The sequence below is a fragment of the Myotis daubentonii genome, chromosome 12 (assembly GCF_963259705.1).
Source record: "Myotis daubentonii chromosome 12, mMyoDau2.1, whole genome shotgun sequence".
Classification (NCBI taxonomy): domain Eukaryota; kingdom Metazoa; phylum Chordata; class Mammalia; order Chiroptera; family Vespertilionidae; genus Myotis; species Myotis daubentonii.
The window spans coordinates 69540092-69558183 of NC_081851.1; the positions used below are offsets into that span (position 1 = coordinate 69540092).

Genomic DNA, 18092 nt, shown 5'->3' on the forward strand with positions numbered 1-18092 from the left:
TATCTTTCACTTATTTCCAGTGTCCAGTTTATCACAAGAAAAACATTATTTAAAAAAAAAAATTTGATTTCAGAGAGGAAGGGAGAGGGAGAGAGAGATAGAAACATCAATGATGAGAGCGAATCATCGATCTGCTGCCTCCTGTATGCCCCACACTGGGGATCAAGCCCACAACTCACGCATGTGCCCTGACCAGGAGACTGTGACCTCCTGGTTCATAGGCCGACACTCAACCACTGAGCCACACTGGCCAGGGAGAAAAACATTCATGTTAAGAGCTTCTCCATAGAGTTTCTTGAGATGAATATTTAACGTCTTCATTTTGGGAAGTTGGTTAAGCTGTGATTGATGTTGTCTGTGTGAGCTCAGCCCTTCTGAGAGCTTAAAAATATAAAACTGGTATAAAATGGAAGGATAAAAGTCTTGCTGGCAGATTGGATGTGGAATATTAGAGAAAAAGAGAAGTCAGTTTAGCCTCAACGGCTAGAAGGATAGAGATGGAGAAATCTATAGTTTGGGTAGAATGAGAGCTCCATTTTGGACCTGTTGAGTTTGTTTGTTTGTTTGTTTGTTTTTGTTTTATGCTCACATATAAGTCTGAAAGGCGTTCATGGGACATGTGTGGCTTGGAAATACTGGCAACTTAGAGGTGATGTTTAGATAGAGAAAACATGGAAGGATCAAACCCTGTTACTTAGTGTCTTACTTCTTTAAGTGATTGTTCAGTTAATTGATTTCAGTTGTTTCCCTAATATTCACATAAGACTGTCAGGGGGTATTTGATGTTTTCGGATATTATTGAATATCCTGATAGAGCTGAGATTTCTTTTTCGGCCCAAGTGTCTGAACAATTTTTCTAAACATTCTCCGTATGTTTAAAAAGATTCTAAGATTATTGAGTGCAGTGTTCCCTATATTCCCATTAGATCAAGCTTATTAATTATGTGTGTAGAAAAGATTAAATTCAGTTTTAAAAATAAAAATGCATTAAGTGATTATAGATGAAAATGCCAGCTGCCTTCATATAACGGGAGAAGCGTGTGGTAAGTTCTCCACTGAGAGCAGTAGATACAGAGGCATTGTTTGGACGGAAATGACCATGATATCCTCTGGAGAACTGGGTGGTGACTCAGAGAACCTTTAGTTACGATAAAGACAGTGATGACAAAGATGCATTTAAAGAGTTCGGATGACACTGAGTCATGAAAGTGAAAAAAGTTATATTTTTAATTTGTTGCAGGGGGGGAACCCTTTTCCTGCCAAGGGCCACTTGGGTATTTATAACCTCATTCGTGGGCCATACAAAATTATCAACTTAAAAATTAGCCTGCTGTATTTGGTCGAACATTTAACTAACTCACCCGAATGCCTCGGCAGGGCCAGACCAAATGATCTCGTGGGCCTTACATCCCCGATTTATTGTGATCTTAAATGTTATAAGTAGCAATGAAGGAAGGAAGGAAATACGATAAATATAAGTACAAATGGCCGCAAGCTTTTATATATTCTTTCCTTTTTAAAAATACCAGGGGAAGCAACCCCAAATATAAGGTGATTTTTTCCCCAAGAAAGGATCTCCAAAAATGAACTTGATCATGTCAGCTTAAATGAAGCAAGTCAGATGTAGGTGCACTGGGGTAAGTTAAATGAAAAAGTACTAGTGGATCCAAGAGTTCATCTTTGACATGAAAAATACCCTAGACCCCTTCTAATACATCATCAAAGTCGCTTTCAGTTTACAGTTCACAGCAGCATCCGTTAGCTTTCTGTGACTGCGTCCATTTGTCATTTTCCCCAACTTTAAGTGGGGACAGGAGAAACAGTGAAGAGTGGAGAAGCTGTGAGAGGAGCTGTCAGCTGTACTTCTCTGAGCATCCCAGCGCTGCAGTGAGAACAGAGGCATGGGTGCGGAATGGAGCTCCAGGAGTGGCAGGAATACGGTTAGGTCAGTGGTTCTCAGCCTTCCTCATGCCGCGACCCTTTAATACAGTTCCTCATGTTGTGGTGGCCCCCAATTTCATTGTTACAAATTGAACATAATGAAAGCATAGTGGCCCTAACCGGTTTGGCTCAGTGGATAGAGCATCGGCCTGTGGACTGAAAGGTCCCAGGTTCGATTCCGGTCAAGGGCATGTACCTTGGTTGCGGGCACATCCCCAGTAGGAGGTGTGCAGGAGGCGGCTGATCGATGTTTCTCTCTCATCGATGTTTCTAACTCTCTATCCCTCTCCCTTCCTCTCTGTAAAAAAACCAATAAAAAATATATTTAAAAAAAAATGAAAGCATAGTGATTAATCACGAAAACAATATGTAATTATATATGTGTTTTCCGATGGTCTTAGGTGACCCCGGTGAAAGGGTCGTTCGACCACCAAAGGGGTCGTGACTCACGGGTTGAGAACCTGCTGGGTTAGATAGTTGCTGTAAAAGCCTTCAGAATCTATTGATCAATTCTTGCACAGTGTTTAGACTGAGAAACTTTTTCAGAGCCACTAATTTCAGATATTAGGGATTTCTGTGTAGATAGAGAGAGTAATGGATAATTTATGAATAGCTCTGAATCTTTTAACACATAGCAAAATAGACTCCTTTGAAAGGTTTGTAATAAGTTTGAAATCAGGAAGTATGTATCCTCCAGTTTTGTTCTCTTTGAAGATTGTTTTGGATGTTCTTTGTGTCTTGCATTTCCGTATGGATTTAGGATCAACTTGTCAAGTTCTGCAAAAAAAGGCAGCTATAATTTTATAGGGATTGCAGGGAATCTGTAGATCAGTTTGGGAAATTACCACTATTTCAATAATATTAAGTCTTCCATTCCATGAACATAGGATGTGTTTCCACTTATTTAGGCCTTTAATTTTTTTCAGTGATGTTTTGTAATTTTCAGTGTACAAATCTTGCATTTTCCTGATTGGATTTATTTCTAAGCATTTTATTCTTTTTGATGCTATTATAAATGAAATTGTTTTCTTAACTTTATTTTCAGATTGTTCATTGCTAGTAAGTAGAAATACAACTGTTTTGTTAATATTGCCCTCGTGTCTTGTAGCTTTGTTGAACTTGCTTATTAATTAGCTCTAGGGTTTTTTCTATATGCAATCACATCACCTGTAAATAGATATAGTTTTGCTTCCTTTACAATTTGGATGTCTTTTATTTCTTTTTCTTGACTAATTGTTAGCCACCCTCACTACTGAAATTTGGCTGGATTTAAAGTCTAGCAAAAGTTGTTTTCTCTTCATTCTTTGAAGATATTATTCCTCTGTTATCTTGTAACCAATTTGCTTATAACAATCTGATTCTCTTTCCTTTCTGTTGAATTTCTCATATTTTGCTGGTAACTTTTAGGATCCTATATAATAAAAGGCTAATATGCAAATTGACCAAACATTGGTGGAAGGACCAGAATGCCTACAGCCCCTCGCCTCGGCTGGCCCCGCCCACAGCCCCTCGCCCCAGCTGGCCCGCCCCTGATGGTCAGGTGGGCTGGCTGGACCACACCAGTGCACAAAATCGTGCACTGGGCCTCTAATTTTCTTTATAACACTAGTAATCTGAAGTTTTACTATAATCTGTCTGGATGTGAGCTTTTTTGTTGTTGTATTTAGTTTAACACTCAGAAGATTCTTACTCTGTGTAGGCTCATGTCATTCATCAGCTCTGAAATATTCTCAGCCATTATCTGTTTCAGATACCATTGCCTTTTCTCCAATCCCTTTGGTCTCTCTGGAACTCTGAGACATAAACTTTAAAACACAGTTTAGCTCTCAAGTGTCTTAACTAAAAAAAAAAAAAAAAAAAAAAAGGACTATCAGTCTTTAGTTGTATTTAGTCTTATATTCAGCATATCTCTAAGTTTTTAAAATCTCAATAATTACAATTTTCATTTTTTCAATCCCTAGTTATTTTTCAGAACATTTTATGGATGCTAGTCTGTCCTTTAGGTGCCTGAGGACATTATGTATACTCATTTTAAAGAGTTTTTTAGATGCTCTGTTTTCTCGGGGTGTTTGGGGGGGTGTGTTTACGCCCCAGCCTCTCCAGAGGCGGCCCTGGTGTTTGGTTCATGGCAGCTCAGCACGGCCCTGGACGCCACGATGGCTCCTTGTCTATTTTCTTCCCTGGGGTGCGGGGATAAATACTTCTTTATTTTATTAGGCTTAAAGAGAGTTACGCCTTTTTGTTTTAATTTTAGCTATGCATGCTTCAGCTTATTTTTATAACTTTAAATCATTTTTCTCTATACAGGAGGGTGAGCTCTTAGCATGTGCTCAGTCTGCCTCCTTGAACCAGAAGTTCCTCAACCGCTCCTCCAACTGATTTAAAATTCACTGTCATAGCACTGTCTCCAAAGGTCTCTGTGGGACCTTTTTTTCAGAGACTTTGATATACATTCAATGAAATGGTGTGTGGTTTTTTATTCCCTTGGCAAACTTCCTAATGTGTTAGAGCATTTAAAATTACTCATAGATTCTTTTGGTCTAGAAATGAAATACCACGACTGATTTTACAGGCATAGTTGGCCTGATGCATTTGGTCCATATGAGAAGCACTGCTGCTGTCATGTGTTCAGGTATATTCCTGAGAATATTATTCAGCCATCATTACCCCTCCTACTCAAGAATTTTGGCCACTCCAAATGGCCTGTTAGCTATCTTCCTTAGAATTCCTTGCTAGGACGTCTTTTCCATTTAAAATTCAGTTCAGGTGAGCCCTTCCCCAGTTTGCACTTTTAAATAGATTGGAATGGAAAATAAATTCATAAAATTTCATTACTGATTCAATAATTGCTGAGCACCCACTGCGTGCCGTTACGATGTAGGTACACATGTGAACACAGTGGTAGAACAAACCCATGGGCTCTGCCGTCATGAAGCTCACAGCCTCTTGAGTGAGACCAGTTAAAAAGCAAACACTAGATATATGTCATCGCAGATTGTGAAAGGACATTAAAAGGAAAGAACCAGGAATGATGCGTAAGGACGCAGAGACGGCTAATGTAAACGCTGTGGTGAGGAAAGGTGTTCTCAGACGCACCGAAGCAGCAGTGGGCCTGGTGCTGGTGAAGCTGTGTGCGGGGCAGACGCCGAGAGGAGGCTGGGCCTGATGTGCCTGCTCTCCGCTGTGGTTACTGAAGCAGTTCGTGGACTCCTGTGATGCCCGGGGAACAGCATGTGAAAACCACTGTTCTAGAACCAGCCCTCTTCCTTTCACAGGTCAGCGTAGCTGAGGCACAAGGGGCTTCTTTGTCCAGGTCCCGTAACCGCTTAGTAGCAGGATTGGGACAGGACCCCGACTCTCCCAACGGGCGTTCTTCCCACTCTCCGCTGCCTCTTCGTCCCCTGTGATGTGCTTCGTTATAAAAGGGAGGCATTTCAGTCTCAAGTGCCCTGTAGGGTTTTTCCCCATGAAATTAATTTTGTCCACTATGGTTGACGTTGCCCTTCACATTCTGTGCTCTGCTCCCCTCTCAGTATCCTTGGAGTTCGTCGCCTTGAAAGATACTATCCCTCCGCTATTCTGTTTTTACTATATTTCCAATGTCATATAAATCCACTCGTTCATTTTCTGCCAAGCATTCAAACACCTGCATCTATTTTATTCTGTAGCTTTTTGTCATTGATGTCACCGTGTTTATATTAACCAGTTAGCTGTCTGATTGGTTGGGTTGTCTTTTTCACCTCTCATTTGTCTAAACAAATGGTAGAATTCTTTTGCAGACCCTTGGGTTGTTAGCCTGGGTTTCATTTAGACTTCCCTATTTTTAGTGTCAATATTTAGATATCCTTTGCCTTTTTTGTTTTGTTTTGTTTTACTGTGGCAGAAAAGTCCAAGGGCCTGTGTTTGAACAGAGTCGCATATTTGCCCAGAACACTTGGAAAGTATAAGGAAGTAGTGAACATTAAGACAGAGTGGGAAACTGAGGCTGTAGTGTTTAGGCCAGGGGTGGGCAAACTTTTTGACTCGAGGGTCACAATGGGTTCTTAAACTGGACCGGAGGGCCGGAACAAAAGCATGGATGGAGTGTTTGTGTGAACTAATATAAATTCAAAGTAAACATCATTACATAAAAGGGTACGGTCTTTTTTCCTTTTAGTTTTATTCATTTCAAACGGGCCGGATCCGGCCCGCGGGCCGTAGTTTGCCCATGGCTGGTTTAGGCAGTGACCACAGAGAGGAAGATGTTAGTCTTAATTTGGGAGACTGGTAGAGAATTGATGGTTTGGGGCACAATGGTGACATATGAGAGCCATGCTTAGAAAAGTAATTGTGGCCTTGAGAAATCAGACCAGTAACAATGGAAAGGTTCTCTGGACTAATGGAAAACTTGCAATATTTGCTGCACTAGCGGAAGGCAGGCTGAAATGTGTTAATGGCGGTGGAGCTGGAGACCAAGAGCAGATAGATTTAAGTGCGAATGAGTAGGTCCTATATAATAAAAGCCTAATATGCTAAGTGCCTGGTTGTCCAGTGGGCCATTCAACCAATCAAAGCATAATATGCTAATGATATGCTAAGGCCACTCAACCACTCGCTAAGACGTGCACTGACCACCAAGGGGCAGACAGTCAGCCGGTCGACCAGTGGCTATGACATGCACTGACTACCAGGAGGCAGATGCTCCAATTGGTAGGTTAGCTTGCTGCTGGGGTCTGGCCAATCGGGACTGAGCAAGACAGGCTGGACACACCCTGGAGCCCTCCTGTGGTCCCTCCCCAGCTGGCCAACCGGTGGGGTTCCTTGGCCTGGCCGGCGCCCTCTCACAATCTGGGACCCCTTGGGGGACATCAGAGCCGGTTTCAGCCCGACCCCACAGGCCAGGCCCAGGGACCCCAATGATGCACGAATTCGTGCACTGGGCCTCTATGAAATTGATAAGAGGCCACAAGATGACTCTGAGTGTCAGGGGCATTCTCATCCTGTGGGTGCCCTGCTAGAGGTGTCCCTGAAATCCCACTCAGCAGGGCACAGTGTCTAGCTGTCTGTTTCAGCCACCCCCTGGTGAACTGCCTTTATGAATTAAGGAGCTCTTTGCATCAAAGAGGTAGGCACCCACCACTGCCCTATTTTTTTTCCTCACTCTGCTCGCATTTCCACTAACTCCTCTTCAACAACAAAAAAATCAAGCCTTACTACTCCTCCCTACATCCCAGTCGCTACCTACCTGGCAGACACAGTCGTGCAGGTGCTTTCTTATCAAGCAGTTGGCAATTAGGAGAAGCCCTGGGGGAGGAGGTGGGGGTGCTCCCTCACGTCCCCACCAGAATGGAGTTGGTGTCCCGGTTCATTGGACCACTGGATTCTATTGGAAGAGGGTGTGTTTCATGTTTAAGCTTCTGAGGAGTGGTACCTGCTCTGCTTGCTGCATCTGCCTTCCTGTAATCGCCGGCCTTCGACCGCGTGATGGGCCGGCCGACGGAGTGCAGACATGTGTTGCCTTCTAACCAGTCGTTCCCTCGTACCCGCTCTTTCCCACAATGCTCTGTAGGATCAGCTACCTTGCAGAGAAGATTCTTCGTCATGTGATTGTTCTGTTTCCTTAGAGACAATAGCAGTGTAATGCATTAGAGGCCAGATCCATAGAGAAAGAAGAAGCACTTGCTACAGAATGTAAAGGTTTGGTAGCTTTTCCTGCCTTCATGTTTTTACTGCTTGAGCTGCTGGGCTAATGATGATGCTGTTTATTTTTTTGGTAGGATTCTAGAGCCTCTGGAATTTCTCAGGCAATTATTTTAAAAGGGGAAAGTCCACTGTGTCTTTTTCTGTGTGGCTAATTGTATGAAACACGAGAGTCAGCTTGTTTTCTCTAATAATGTGTTTGTTTCCATTAAAAAAAAACAAGTTTCAGTCTTGACCATATAAACGGGTCAGAAAATGACACTGCATCATTCATTTCATTGACCTCTCCGTGAGCAGTACTTATTGAAATATTTATGTTGTCATCTTTTCTCATCTTTCTAGAAACACAGGAGTCAGTGTCAATATAAAGTATTGATAACTTCCTCTCTAAGTTTAACGAGAGCAAGGAGAACAAAGGGATTATTCATCATGGAAAGGCTCTTAAAATAAAATAGTACATTCCTGTTGACTTTTATCTGTTTTTGTAAGGCCCTTTGCCTATTTTTCAATATTATAATATTAAGCTGAGTGATGCTACTAAGTAATTTGCAAATAATTGTCTCCTTTACAATTCTATCCTTTTTCAGAGCTGGAGTGAGATACCTGGGTTCCTCTAGGTCAGCGCTTCTCAACCTGTGGGTCGCGACCCCTTTGGCGGTCGAACGACCCTTTCACAGGGGTCGCCTAAGACCATCCTGCATATCAGATATTTACATTACGATTCATAACAGTAGCAACATTACAGTTATGAAGTAGCAACGAAAATAATTTTATGGTTGGGTCACAACATGAGGAACTGTATTTAAAGGGCCAGAAGGTTGAGAACCACTGCTCTAGGTGCTGTTTCATGGTGAAATCTACACTAATAAAAGAGAAAAATGGTAATTGGCGTACGAGCTACCCTTTTCATTGGCTAATCAGGGCTATATGCAAATTAACTGCCAACTAAGATTGGCAGTTAACTGCCAACAAGATGGCGGTTGATTTGCATATGTAGGCACAATGCAGGGAGGCGAAAGGGAGAGCAGGAAGAAGCCCCCTGCCACTGACAGTGATTGGAAACCCAGGGGGGGAGCTAAGAGCTGGGGGGCAGGGCAAAGGTGGCCCTGGGGCCGCCTTTGCCCTGCCCCCCAGCCATGATCAGAGAATCAGGTGCCTTTTCCGCCCTGGCCAGTGATAGCAGGAAGTAGGGGTGGAGCCAGCAATGGGAGCTGGGCACGGTCGAAGCTGGCAGTCCCGGGAGCTAGGGGTCCCTTGCCTGGGCCTAAAGCGAAGCCCACCATCACAGGGCCGCTGCAGCTGCGGGTCCCTGCTGCCCGGGCCGGACGCCTAGGCCAGAGGCGTCAGGCCTGGGCAAGGGGCCGATCCTGTGATTGGAGGGTGATGGGGGTCAACGCCTGAGGGCTCCCAGTATGTGAGAGGGGGCGGGCTGGGCTGAGGGACACTCCCCCCCCCCACCCAGTGCACGAATTTCGTGCACCGGGCCCCTAGTTTCTACATAAGAATGTGATTGTGGTGAACCTTTCCTTCCAGAGAAATATTTCATTATAAGTCTTGTACCACAAATGGCTCTTAAACTAGAAGAAGCAGGAAGTGAGGCATGTCTGCCTATTAATAGGTCTTTTTTACATTAATGAGTTAATTGCCACATGATTAGTAGTTCCTTGTGGAATTTTTAAATCTTTTCTGTCGATTAATACATTGTAAATGGCCAATAAAGTAAAATGTACTTCCTTGGAAGTCTGATAAACCTCATTGTCAATATGTAACGCGGTGTTAGTATCTACATTTACAATACTATTTTGTTATTTTCTTTACCTTATGGTTTTCCAAAAGACAGTTTTGTTTGCCTGTTTGTTTAATTTTTTTGGCTTTGTCCAATAACCGTGAACCTAATGGAGTAACAGGAAATGGTTGGTCTGATACACAGGAATAAATAAAGCAAAATATCACACGACTCAAGGAGGATAGAAATGATCCACAGTTGTCTTAACTCTTGTCCAGAGGCTGGGTGTCTCTTGAGAGACTAATAGAATTATGTAGATTAACGGGAGCTTAGAATCTGCCCTCTGTGATAGTTCACCAGAGCTAGTGTGCCATTATTACAGAGCCATCTCAATCCCATGCATCTTCATCACAATGGAATAATTAGATAAGCTGGCTTTCTTAGCAGATCGTGTAGAGCTTCAATGTCGGGACCTGTGACTGGGTTTACAGGCTACTGATTTTGGAGGGAAGTGACTAAGAAGAGAGAAACCTTTGTTCTAAAGCTGCATTCACCCGGCTGGTCTCCAGCAGGGCCTGGATCCCAGTCGCTCTCTGCAGCCTTTCTGCTGGGAACAGTACCCTCTTCTTTGGAGACTGGGTCCTCCCCCAGCCCTAACGATGTTTTGCTAAGAGGACTGCCTGCCACCGTAGCGGGCCCTCTGTCTCCCGGAGTGGGCCCGTGGCTCCAGGCAGCTCTGAGTGTTTTCTGGCAACTTCGGATTGGACTGAGGCAGAGGTTCCTTCCTGCAGTGGCGAAGCTGCAGTGTGTTGGGCAGAAGCTGTCTCTTGCTAAAGGCATAAAGCTGTGAGATCTGCATGGACACTAACCCAAAATGAGATCTCAGCAAAAATAACAGCCAGTGTCAATGCCCTGGTGACATTCCGGGGGCCTGGAAGCCCGCTGCGCCTCACCTTTCATGAAGCTTAGTTGTGAATTTAATTATGATACCAAGTAAATTCCTCCCCTCCCCCAGGCTCGTTCAAGTTAGACTTGAAGCCAATGGTTCTAAAGTGGGCAGTGGTTCTCAAACTTGAGAATTTACTCTTCCCTGAACACTCCAATCTGAAAAATTTGGGTAATACAGATGCCTGGGTTAGGATTGTGAGTCTGTGGAGTTGATCTATTCAGTAGCTTTAGAGCCAGATAAAAGTGGACTGGTTCTGCCACTTACTAGCTTTGTGACCTTGATCATGTTAATTGTCCTCTTTGACCTTCATTTCTTTATTTGTAAAACTAGAGGCCCAGTGCACGAATTTGTGCACCAGTAGGGTCCCTCGGCCTGGCCTGCGGGATCGGGCCAAAACCAGCTCTCTGATATCCCTCAAAGGCTCCTGGATTGCAAAAGGGTGCCGGCCAGGCGGAGGGACCCCACCAGTGCACGATCAGGACTGGGAGGGCCATGGGGGGTTGGCCAACTGGGGAAGGACCACAGAAGGGCTCCAGGGCGTGTCTGGCCTGTCTCACTCAGTCCTGATCGGCCGCACCCCAGCAGCAAGGTAACCTACCAGTTGCAGCATCTGCCTCCTGGTGGTCAGTGCATGTCATAGCAACTGATCAACCGGCTGGCTGACTGCCCCCTGGTGGTCAGTGCACGTCATAGTGAGCAGTTGAGCGGCCTTAACATATCATTAGCATGTTACGCTTTGATTGGTTGAATGGCCAACGGATGATCGGACACTTAGCCTATTAGGCTTTTGTTATATAGGACAGGAATGCCATCATAGTTAGTAGCAAGAATCAGACAGTGTTTCTGAGGACCTAGCTCAATGCTAATGCAGTGCTCATATTCAACAGGTGTTAGTGTATTACTCCTTTCCCCCAACCCTCTTCAGTGTTCTGAAAGTAAAAAAATATGTGCAAAGTACTCAGCAAATCTTGTACAGACAGACCTTGGAGGTATTGAGGTTTTGGTTCTAGATCACTGCAATAAAGCAAGTATCACAATAAAGTGAGTTGTAATCTTTTTGCTGGTGGAGGGTCTTGCCTTCAATTTGTAAAAAAATGCAACATTTGTGAAGTGCAATAAAACAAAGTACAGTAAAACAAGGTATGCCTCTAACTGTTAACGTCTTAGGGCTTTTTCATATTCTTTTATTTTACTGGTCTTTGGTTCATTTTTTTAAATAATTAAGTTGTAATCTGTGCTATAATTTTATACATTTTTATTGTAAATGATAATTGTTAAGTCAGATTTGACCTAAAAACTGTAATATGTTAAGCCAAAGCTTAAATGCTTATTGTCGAGATGACTGAGGCTTTTGAGGACTAATTGTATTATAAACTTCTTGTGGGCAGGGACAATCTTCAACTTTTTTTTGTTTTTCTCGAAGCCCCTGACAGTGCTGGGCATGGATTTTTGTCTGTGTGCTGATCAAGACCTTATTTATCTAAATGGAGTTTATAGTAATAAACATACTTGAAATTTCAGGAGCCATTTCTCTGATAAGAGAGGAGAGAAAGAGCGTAACTTTGGCAAATCTATGAAGAAGGACATTCAGGATAAGTACCTAGTTGATTTGAAAGCAGGAGCTTAGAAGAAGCAAAAGAACAATTTCTTTGAAAGATGTGGAAGACCTAAGTAGTTTAATAGGTAAAAGAATGAAGTTGTCTACAGTGTGGGTTTTGACTTTGTCTTAAAGTATGGTGAGATCTGCTACATAACCTTAAAGATGAGAAAAGTATGATCAAAGTAAGTAGGGAAGGTAATTTCAGAAGCCACACAGGTATCTAGGATTGAAGACAAAATAAAAATAGTTGGCTGCAAAAATCTTAAGTGATTAAATGTATTTAACTAAAATGATTAAGTACCGCATTATAAAGCATTGTTGTGGGCAATATAGAAAAGGAATCAAGTAACTGAAAGCATTAGGCATAGTAAAACCTTTTCCCCTTTTATACTAACAGTATTAAACAGACCAAAACATCTGGTAAAGAGTTCCCAAGCGTGTGATTGGCAGCTGTCAAGGTAAAAGAGAATTGCAGAATCTTAACCTCTACAAAAAAAATAGTCTTGGAAGAAGAGCAGGATAATGAGCAAATACTTTTAAAAGTATAGGATAGGGCCTGGCTGGTGTGCCTCAGTGGTTGAGTGTCAACTTATGAACCAGGAGGTCATGGTTTGATTCCCAGTCAGGACACATGCCCAGGTTGTGGGCTCAGTCCCCTGTAGCGGGTGTGCAGGAGGCAGCCGGTAGGTGGTTCCCTCTCATCATTGATGCTCCTACACACACACACACACACACACACACACACACACACACATACACATACATATACACATACATATACATATACATATTAAAAGTGTAGGGTAGGGGTATCTGCCCATCTGGATGACTTTTTACAGAAGAGGTTTGTCCAAGGGCTTATGGAAAAGTGACAATCCTCACAGGTGCCCAAGATCTCACCTTTCCACTCAGCCTTCAGCGCTGGCTTTGTTCGTGTCGCCCTTTATTCACTTACAATTTTTAAGTAGAAATTTTGTTGAAACAACAACAATATTATACTTTCACATTCTTGGTTAGCCACAGAGTTTTATCCAGAAGGTGTTTACCCCGGATCTAAGTCAACGTCGAAAGCCAACACAAGGAATTACACTCCGTTGGTCCTGTGTCACACTTTTTAAAAAAATCAGCTGGCTGATAAAATAGATAATTTGCTCTTTAAAATTACATATTTTGTTAGGCTGCAGTGAGAAATCCAAAAGATCTTTGAAATTAAGATTTGATTTTAAAGTCACTGTAATAAATTAGGGAGGTGTACTGGAAGGAAACAATTTATTCTAGGTTGTCTAGTTTTCCTTGGCGCAGCCTAAAGGTGGTTAAGAATGGGAGTTCTGCAAGCAAAGGGTTTGAGTTCACATAGACCTTTATAGTACAGTTCTAATCATGTGATAGGGGAAAGAATGAATCACGCAAAAACTATACTCTGGGACTATTATTTTACCTTCCTAGCAACAACTTTACAAGAACTATGATCGAACATCACGCTACTGCTATTAATTTATGGACAAAACAGTCTTAAGTAAGTTTTTCCAAAAGTGCAGCAGTCCAAGGTAGTTGAGACACTACACCGTAACAATCAAGAACAGACTCAAGAGCTATCTTGCTTGGGTTCAAGTCCTACTTCAGCCACAATTTTGGTTGTAACTACAGGTACATTACTTCTCTCCATGCCTTAGTGTCGCCATCTGTAAAATAAAGATAATAATAGTATCCACCTTATTGGTGGTTGTGAGGTTTGAGTGAATCATGGGAAATGTTCGGACTGAGTCTGGCACATATTTAACACCTAGCCAGTATTGCTGTTATTATTAGAGACACTGTCCACTCTTGATTCCATTACTAAGTCACAGATGGAAACTTGCCACGGCTGCAAATACTACACATATACCTACCAAATATAACAACTAATAATGTCACTATGCTACTCTCAAGGAATAGTCTCACCAAAGCTAAATATCACAGAAAGATCACTTCTTACACACTCTACACAGTCAGCATGGTGTGACTCACGATCAGCAGATATCTCTTGAAAGCCTGCTCCATATGCAGGTACTCGAAATACAATAAAGAAATCACACAAATGTCTTAGTCTAGTAATGGAGATCATGTAGAGTGATTTGAAATGTTTTCTTTCTTTGAGAAAGAGAGAAGGGAGGAAAAACATTTTTTAAAGGGAAGTGGTCTGTAATTTTTAACAAATTACCTGTACAATTAAAACACTTTTATGTTGTTTCTTGTATGCTTTTTAAAAAAATATTTTAAAATTTATTTTTAGAGAGAAAGGAAGAGAGAGGGATAGAGAGATAGAAACATCAATGAGATAGAAACATCATCAGTCGGCCCCTACTGAGGATCAAGCCCACAACCCAGGCATGTGCCCTCACCGGGAATTGAACCGGTGACCTCTTGGTTCCTGGGTCCATGCTTAACTGCTGAGCTACACTGGCTGGGCTGTATATCTTTTTTTTAAAGGTGTATTTTCACTTTGCTCATTTATGTAATTGAAATCTTAATAATTTTATGAATTTGTGTGAAGATTGTTAATTCTTGCTTTGTCATATTTGTTGAAATAGTTCCTCAAGTTTGTATTTTTTTCCTATCCTGATTTTTCTAATACTTCAAATGAATTGGTCTTTTCCTTCCTAATTTTTCTATCAATTTTGAGCTTAGAACATCCTCTCTATCCATAAACCCATATTTATTGTCCTAATTTATGTAATTTAGCATTTACATTAGCTCTTTAACACCCTGGAAATATATTTTTCTTCCTGGGGTGAGGTGATCCTCCTTTGCTAAGACCTTCACCAAAGGAAAATATCGAATATCTGGCGACATGTTGAAGTTTTTCAGTAGGTTCTGAATGTCAAAGAAGATCAACAAGACTGATCCGATGAGTGGTGTCAGTTCTGCTCTGTAAGTTTCTGTCTTCACACCTAGAAGCATTGTTTTCAGCTCTGCCTTATGGGAACTGTGAAGACTTTTTAAAGCAGAAGTCATTTTGGTGTATTAATCCCCTAAGACAACATCTGAGCTGTTGACTTTCACAGTGAATTATGGGTCTAGTGGTAGATATTGTAGTAAAGATCCCCTTTATGTTTTCAAATGTCTCTTTCATCTTGGACTGCAAACACATACCCATTTTCTTATCAAATATGCTAGAAGTTCAGAAGGGGTATGAAATTTGGGGCAGTTAACGAATAGTTTACAGCTTACATTATTGTCTGGTTTTGAATATTAGAAAAGAGGCTTTCATATGTGTGCTGTCACATAATAATTGGACATGATATTTGCCAAGAGATAGAGATGATTATTAAAGACTTTTGAGACATCAGAGCAAACAAAATGCTACAGATCATGATATTTTATCACATGGATCCATGTATAAGGAATTAAATTTTTTTCTATTGTCATTTTTCTCTCTGAGAATGTCAGAAAGGAAATTGAATACAGTATCTTCAACACCGATACACATTATGTAACTGCATTAGTTTTGAAAGCAACATGAACACGTCCTTATCTTATTTTGGAAATGGGTTGCTAATAATAATATATCAGAGAAGCAAAGTCCATTCTGTTTCCAGGACCAGAATGCCTCTGGTGCCCTCAGGAATGAAAAGCTATGATGCTTTATTTATTTCTTTCATAGGAATTATCTCCTTGTTCCATTTGGACAATTAAGAGACTCACTGGCAAAAATGTGAACTTAGGACTAAAATTAACCCAATCTCTGCGTTCATTTCCATTATTAGTCAACCTAAAACAATTGATTTGTTATAACTCAGCAAAGCCAATAGTGTTAATAGGCATGAACGTTTGGGGGGGAAAGTGCATATCTGTCTGGAAGACAGGTAGTAAGATAAGTAACGCGATGCGGAGTCTAGCTGTAACGGCGTACTTTACTTCTGCATGTCTGACAGATGGCCCCGTCATACACAGGGAGGAACGTGTAACAGTGAGCGCAGTGCTGTGGCTGAAAAACCAAGAGGCCCAAATCTGTTCCCTGCAAATTACTTTCTATCTTTGATCCTCTTCATTAAATGGGAAATTATTTAAAAGATTTCCCTACCCAGAAATGAGATTGGTTTTTTAAAAAGAAAGTGGATAGATAGATAGATGTAGAGATCAATCCATCCATTCCTCTTAACCTTTCCTCTCGGTTCCTTGGCTCTACCTAAAAAATTTCACTGGAGCCTTTATTAGAAAGTACTGTGTGTCGCAGCCAGTGTGGCTCATCGAATAGAGCATCAGCCTGTGGACTGAAGGGTCCCAGGTTCAAGACCAGTCAGGAACACATGCCCAGGTTATGAGCTCGATCCCCAGTGGGGCGTGCAGGAGGCAGCTGATGAATGATTCTCTTTCATCACTGATGTTTCTATCTCTCCCTCTCCCTTCCTCTCTGACATATGTATGTATGAAAGTACTGTGAAATCTATAAAACAATAAAGGTTCTGGTCCCTTAATATTTACCAAGACTTGCTAAGTATAACCTCTGCAAAAACATTTTACCCAGTTAACTCAGCTCTTAAAGGTAGGAGAAACCAGGAGATCGTTACCAAAATACCTAAATATAAGAGAAGGGTTTTGCTGCTTTACTTTCCTGTTTTTGATGGACAAATTTCTCTAAAAGAACTTCTTTCCATTGCAGAGAGGCAGTAAGAGATTTCCCACGAGGAGCATTTAGCAATAGCCATGGCTCCAAAGGCCAGAAACCCTTTGTAGCTGCACCTGGCCGGGAGGTGCGCCCCCTGGTGCATCGGAGCTCTGTCCTCTGGCTTCTCGGGAGAACCTTCTGGGTGAATTGACTGCGGGCTGGGATATTGATTGACTTCTGCCCCCACCCCCGTGGGTCCTACTGTGCTTATCAGGAATGGTAGTCGGTTCTCTCGCCCTTATCATTCTTTCACTTGTTCCTCCCAGTCACGTTGGTAATTATTAATATAATGCCAATGCCTTTCCTTTCAGCCCTCCTCGCCCTCTGCCCAACATGAATGACACCATGGTTAGCCACATGTCCTCCGGAGTGCCCACTCCCACCAAGAGGTACGTGTCACGGCGTGCGCTTCAGTCGCCACTCAGGTTTGGGACAGGCTCTGGCCTGGGAAGCAGAGGATCCCACAGGGCAGAGAGGACTGGCTTGCTCGCTCCTCCTTTCACTGTCTTTTAATATTATTTTCCACTTTTTACTTATTTATTTTCCTACTAACTCATACATATAGCAACTGAAGGAGTCTGCTTTGAATGGTGCCTTGAGGTGGAAACTCTGCATTTGTGACAAGCAGCGAACGTAGTGTCAAAACAAATGAGGCATGTTTGAGATCTTTTTTTTAAACATTAAACAACATTTTGATAATCATGAATTTCAACACTTTTGCACTTAAGTTGAGAGTCAGAGATGGATTCTGTGTCCTGATTAGGCTGTGTAAATTAAATTAATCCCTTATTTTCTCCTAAGTCATTCTGTACATGATTCATAAACATTTAAGCTGAAACGCATGAGTCCCTCTCTTAGTCATACAAGCAGTTTCCTTTAGGGACCGTCAAGGAACTAGAACTGTGTGTCTCCTTTCTCTTCTTAATTTTCTCCAAAATTCTCTTAGGCAACACTGAAAAGAATGTAAGATGCTTGCTTTCTATTTGATGTAAGCTGTTTCTTGACCTGAGCGATGCAGAAACTCCCTCAGGGGCAAAGCCATTAAAGAATTCTTTCTAACAGTCATCACTCTGAAAGGAAAAAAACAACAACAAAGGCATTCCGACCCACTCTCCAACTCCTCCCCGAAGAAAACCACATGTACTGATTGCTTTGGAGTAATTCAGCTGTAGAAATGTCATCTGGTTAATAATACTTAGACTTAATGTATAATATGCAGCAGGTCCTCGAATAGCATCATTTCGTTCAATGTCATTTCCTCATAACATTGATGAAATGCTGTGGGAACTAGTCTTGTTTATGTCAATCAGCCTACAGTAAAATTGGTTTCATTATACATCGTTTCCCCACAGTTGCAAGAACCACAACGTTAAGTAAGGACTTACTGTGTAATACTTCAGATCAACTATGTTTGTTCCCATTGGCCATAACTCCTAGAGCAAGGTTTCCCAAATTTGACTCTTGAGACGAATCACCTGGGTCCCTTATTAAAAATACAACTATCTGGGACTACGTCTCAGGACCTCTGGACCAACGGATCCTGAGAGCC

General features: G+C 42.0%; 1 protein-coding gene across 6 annotated transcripts in view; it reads left to right on the forward strand.

Annotated features, from left to right (window-relative positions):
* DTNB (dystrobrevin beta) overlaps window positions 1–18092 on the forward strand; it is a 159683-nt gene that overhangs the window by 83638 nt on the left and 57953 nt on the right. For all 6 annotated transcript variants that reach the window (XM_059660386.1, XM_059660385.1, XM_059660388.1 and 3 more), the window contains one exon: window positions 16855–16932. In XM_059660386.1, coding sequence (XP_059516369.1) covers window positions 16855–16932 — 78 coding nt within the window. The remainder of the gene's footprint in view (window positions 1–16854; window positions 16933–18092) is intronic.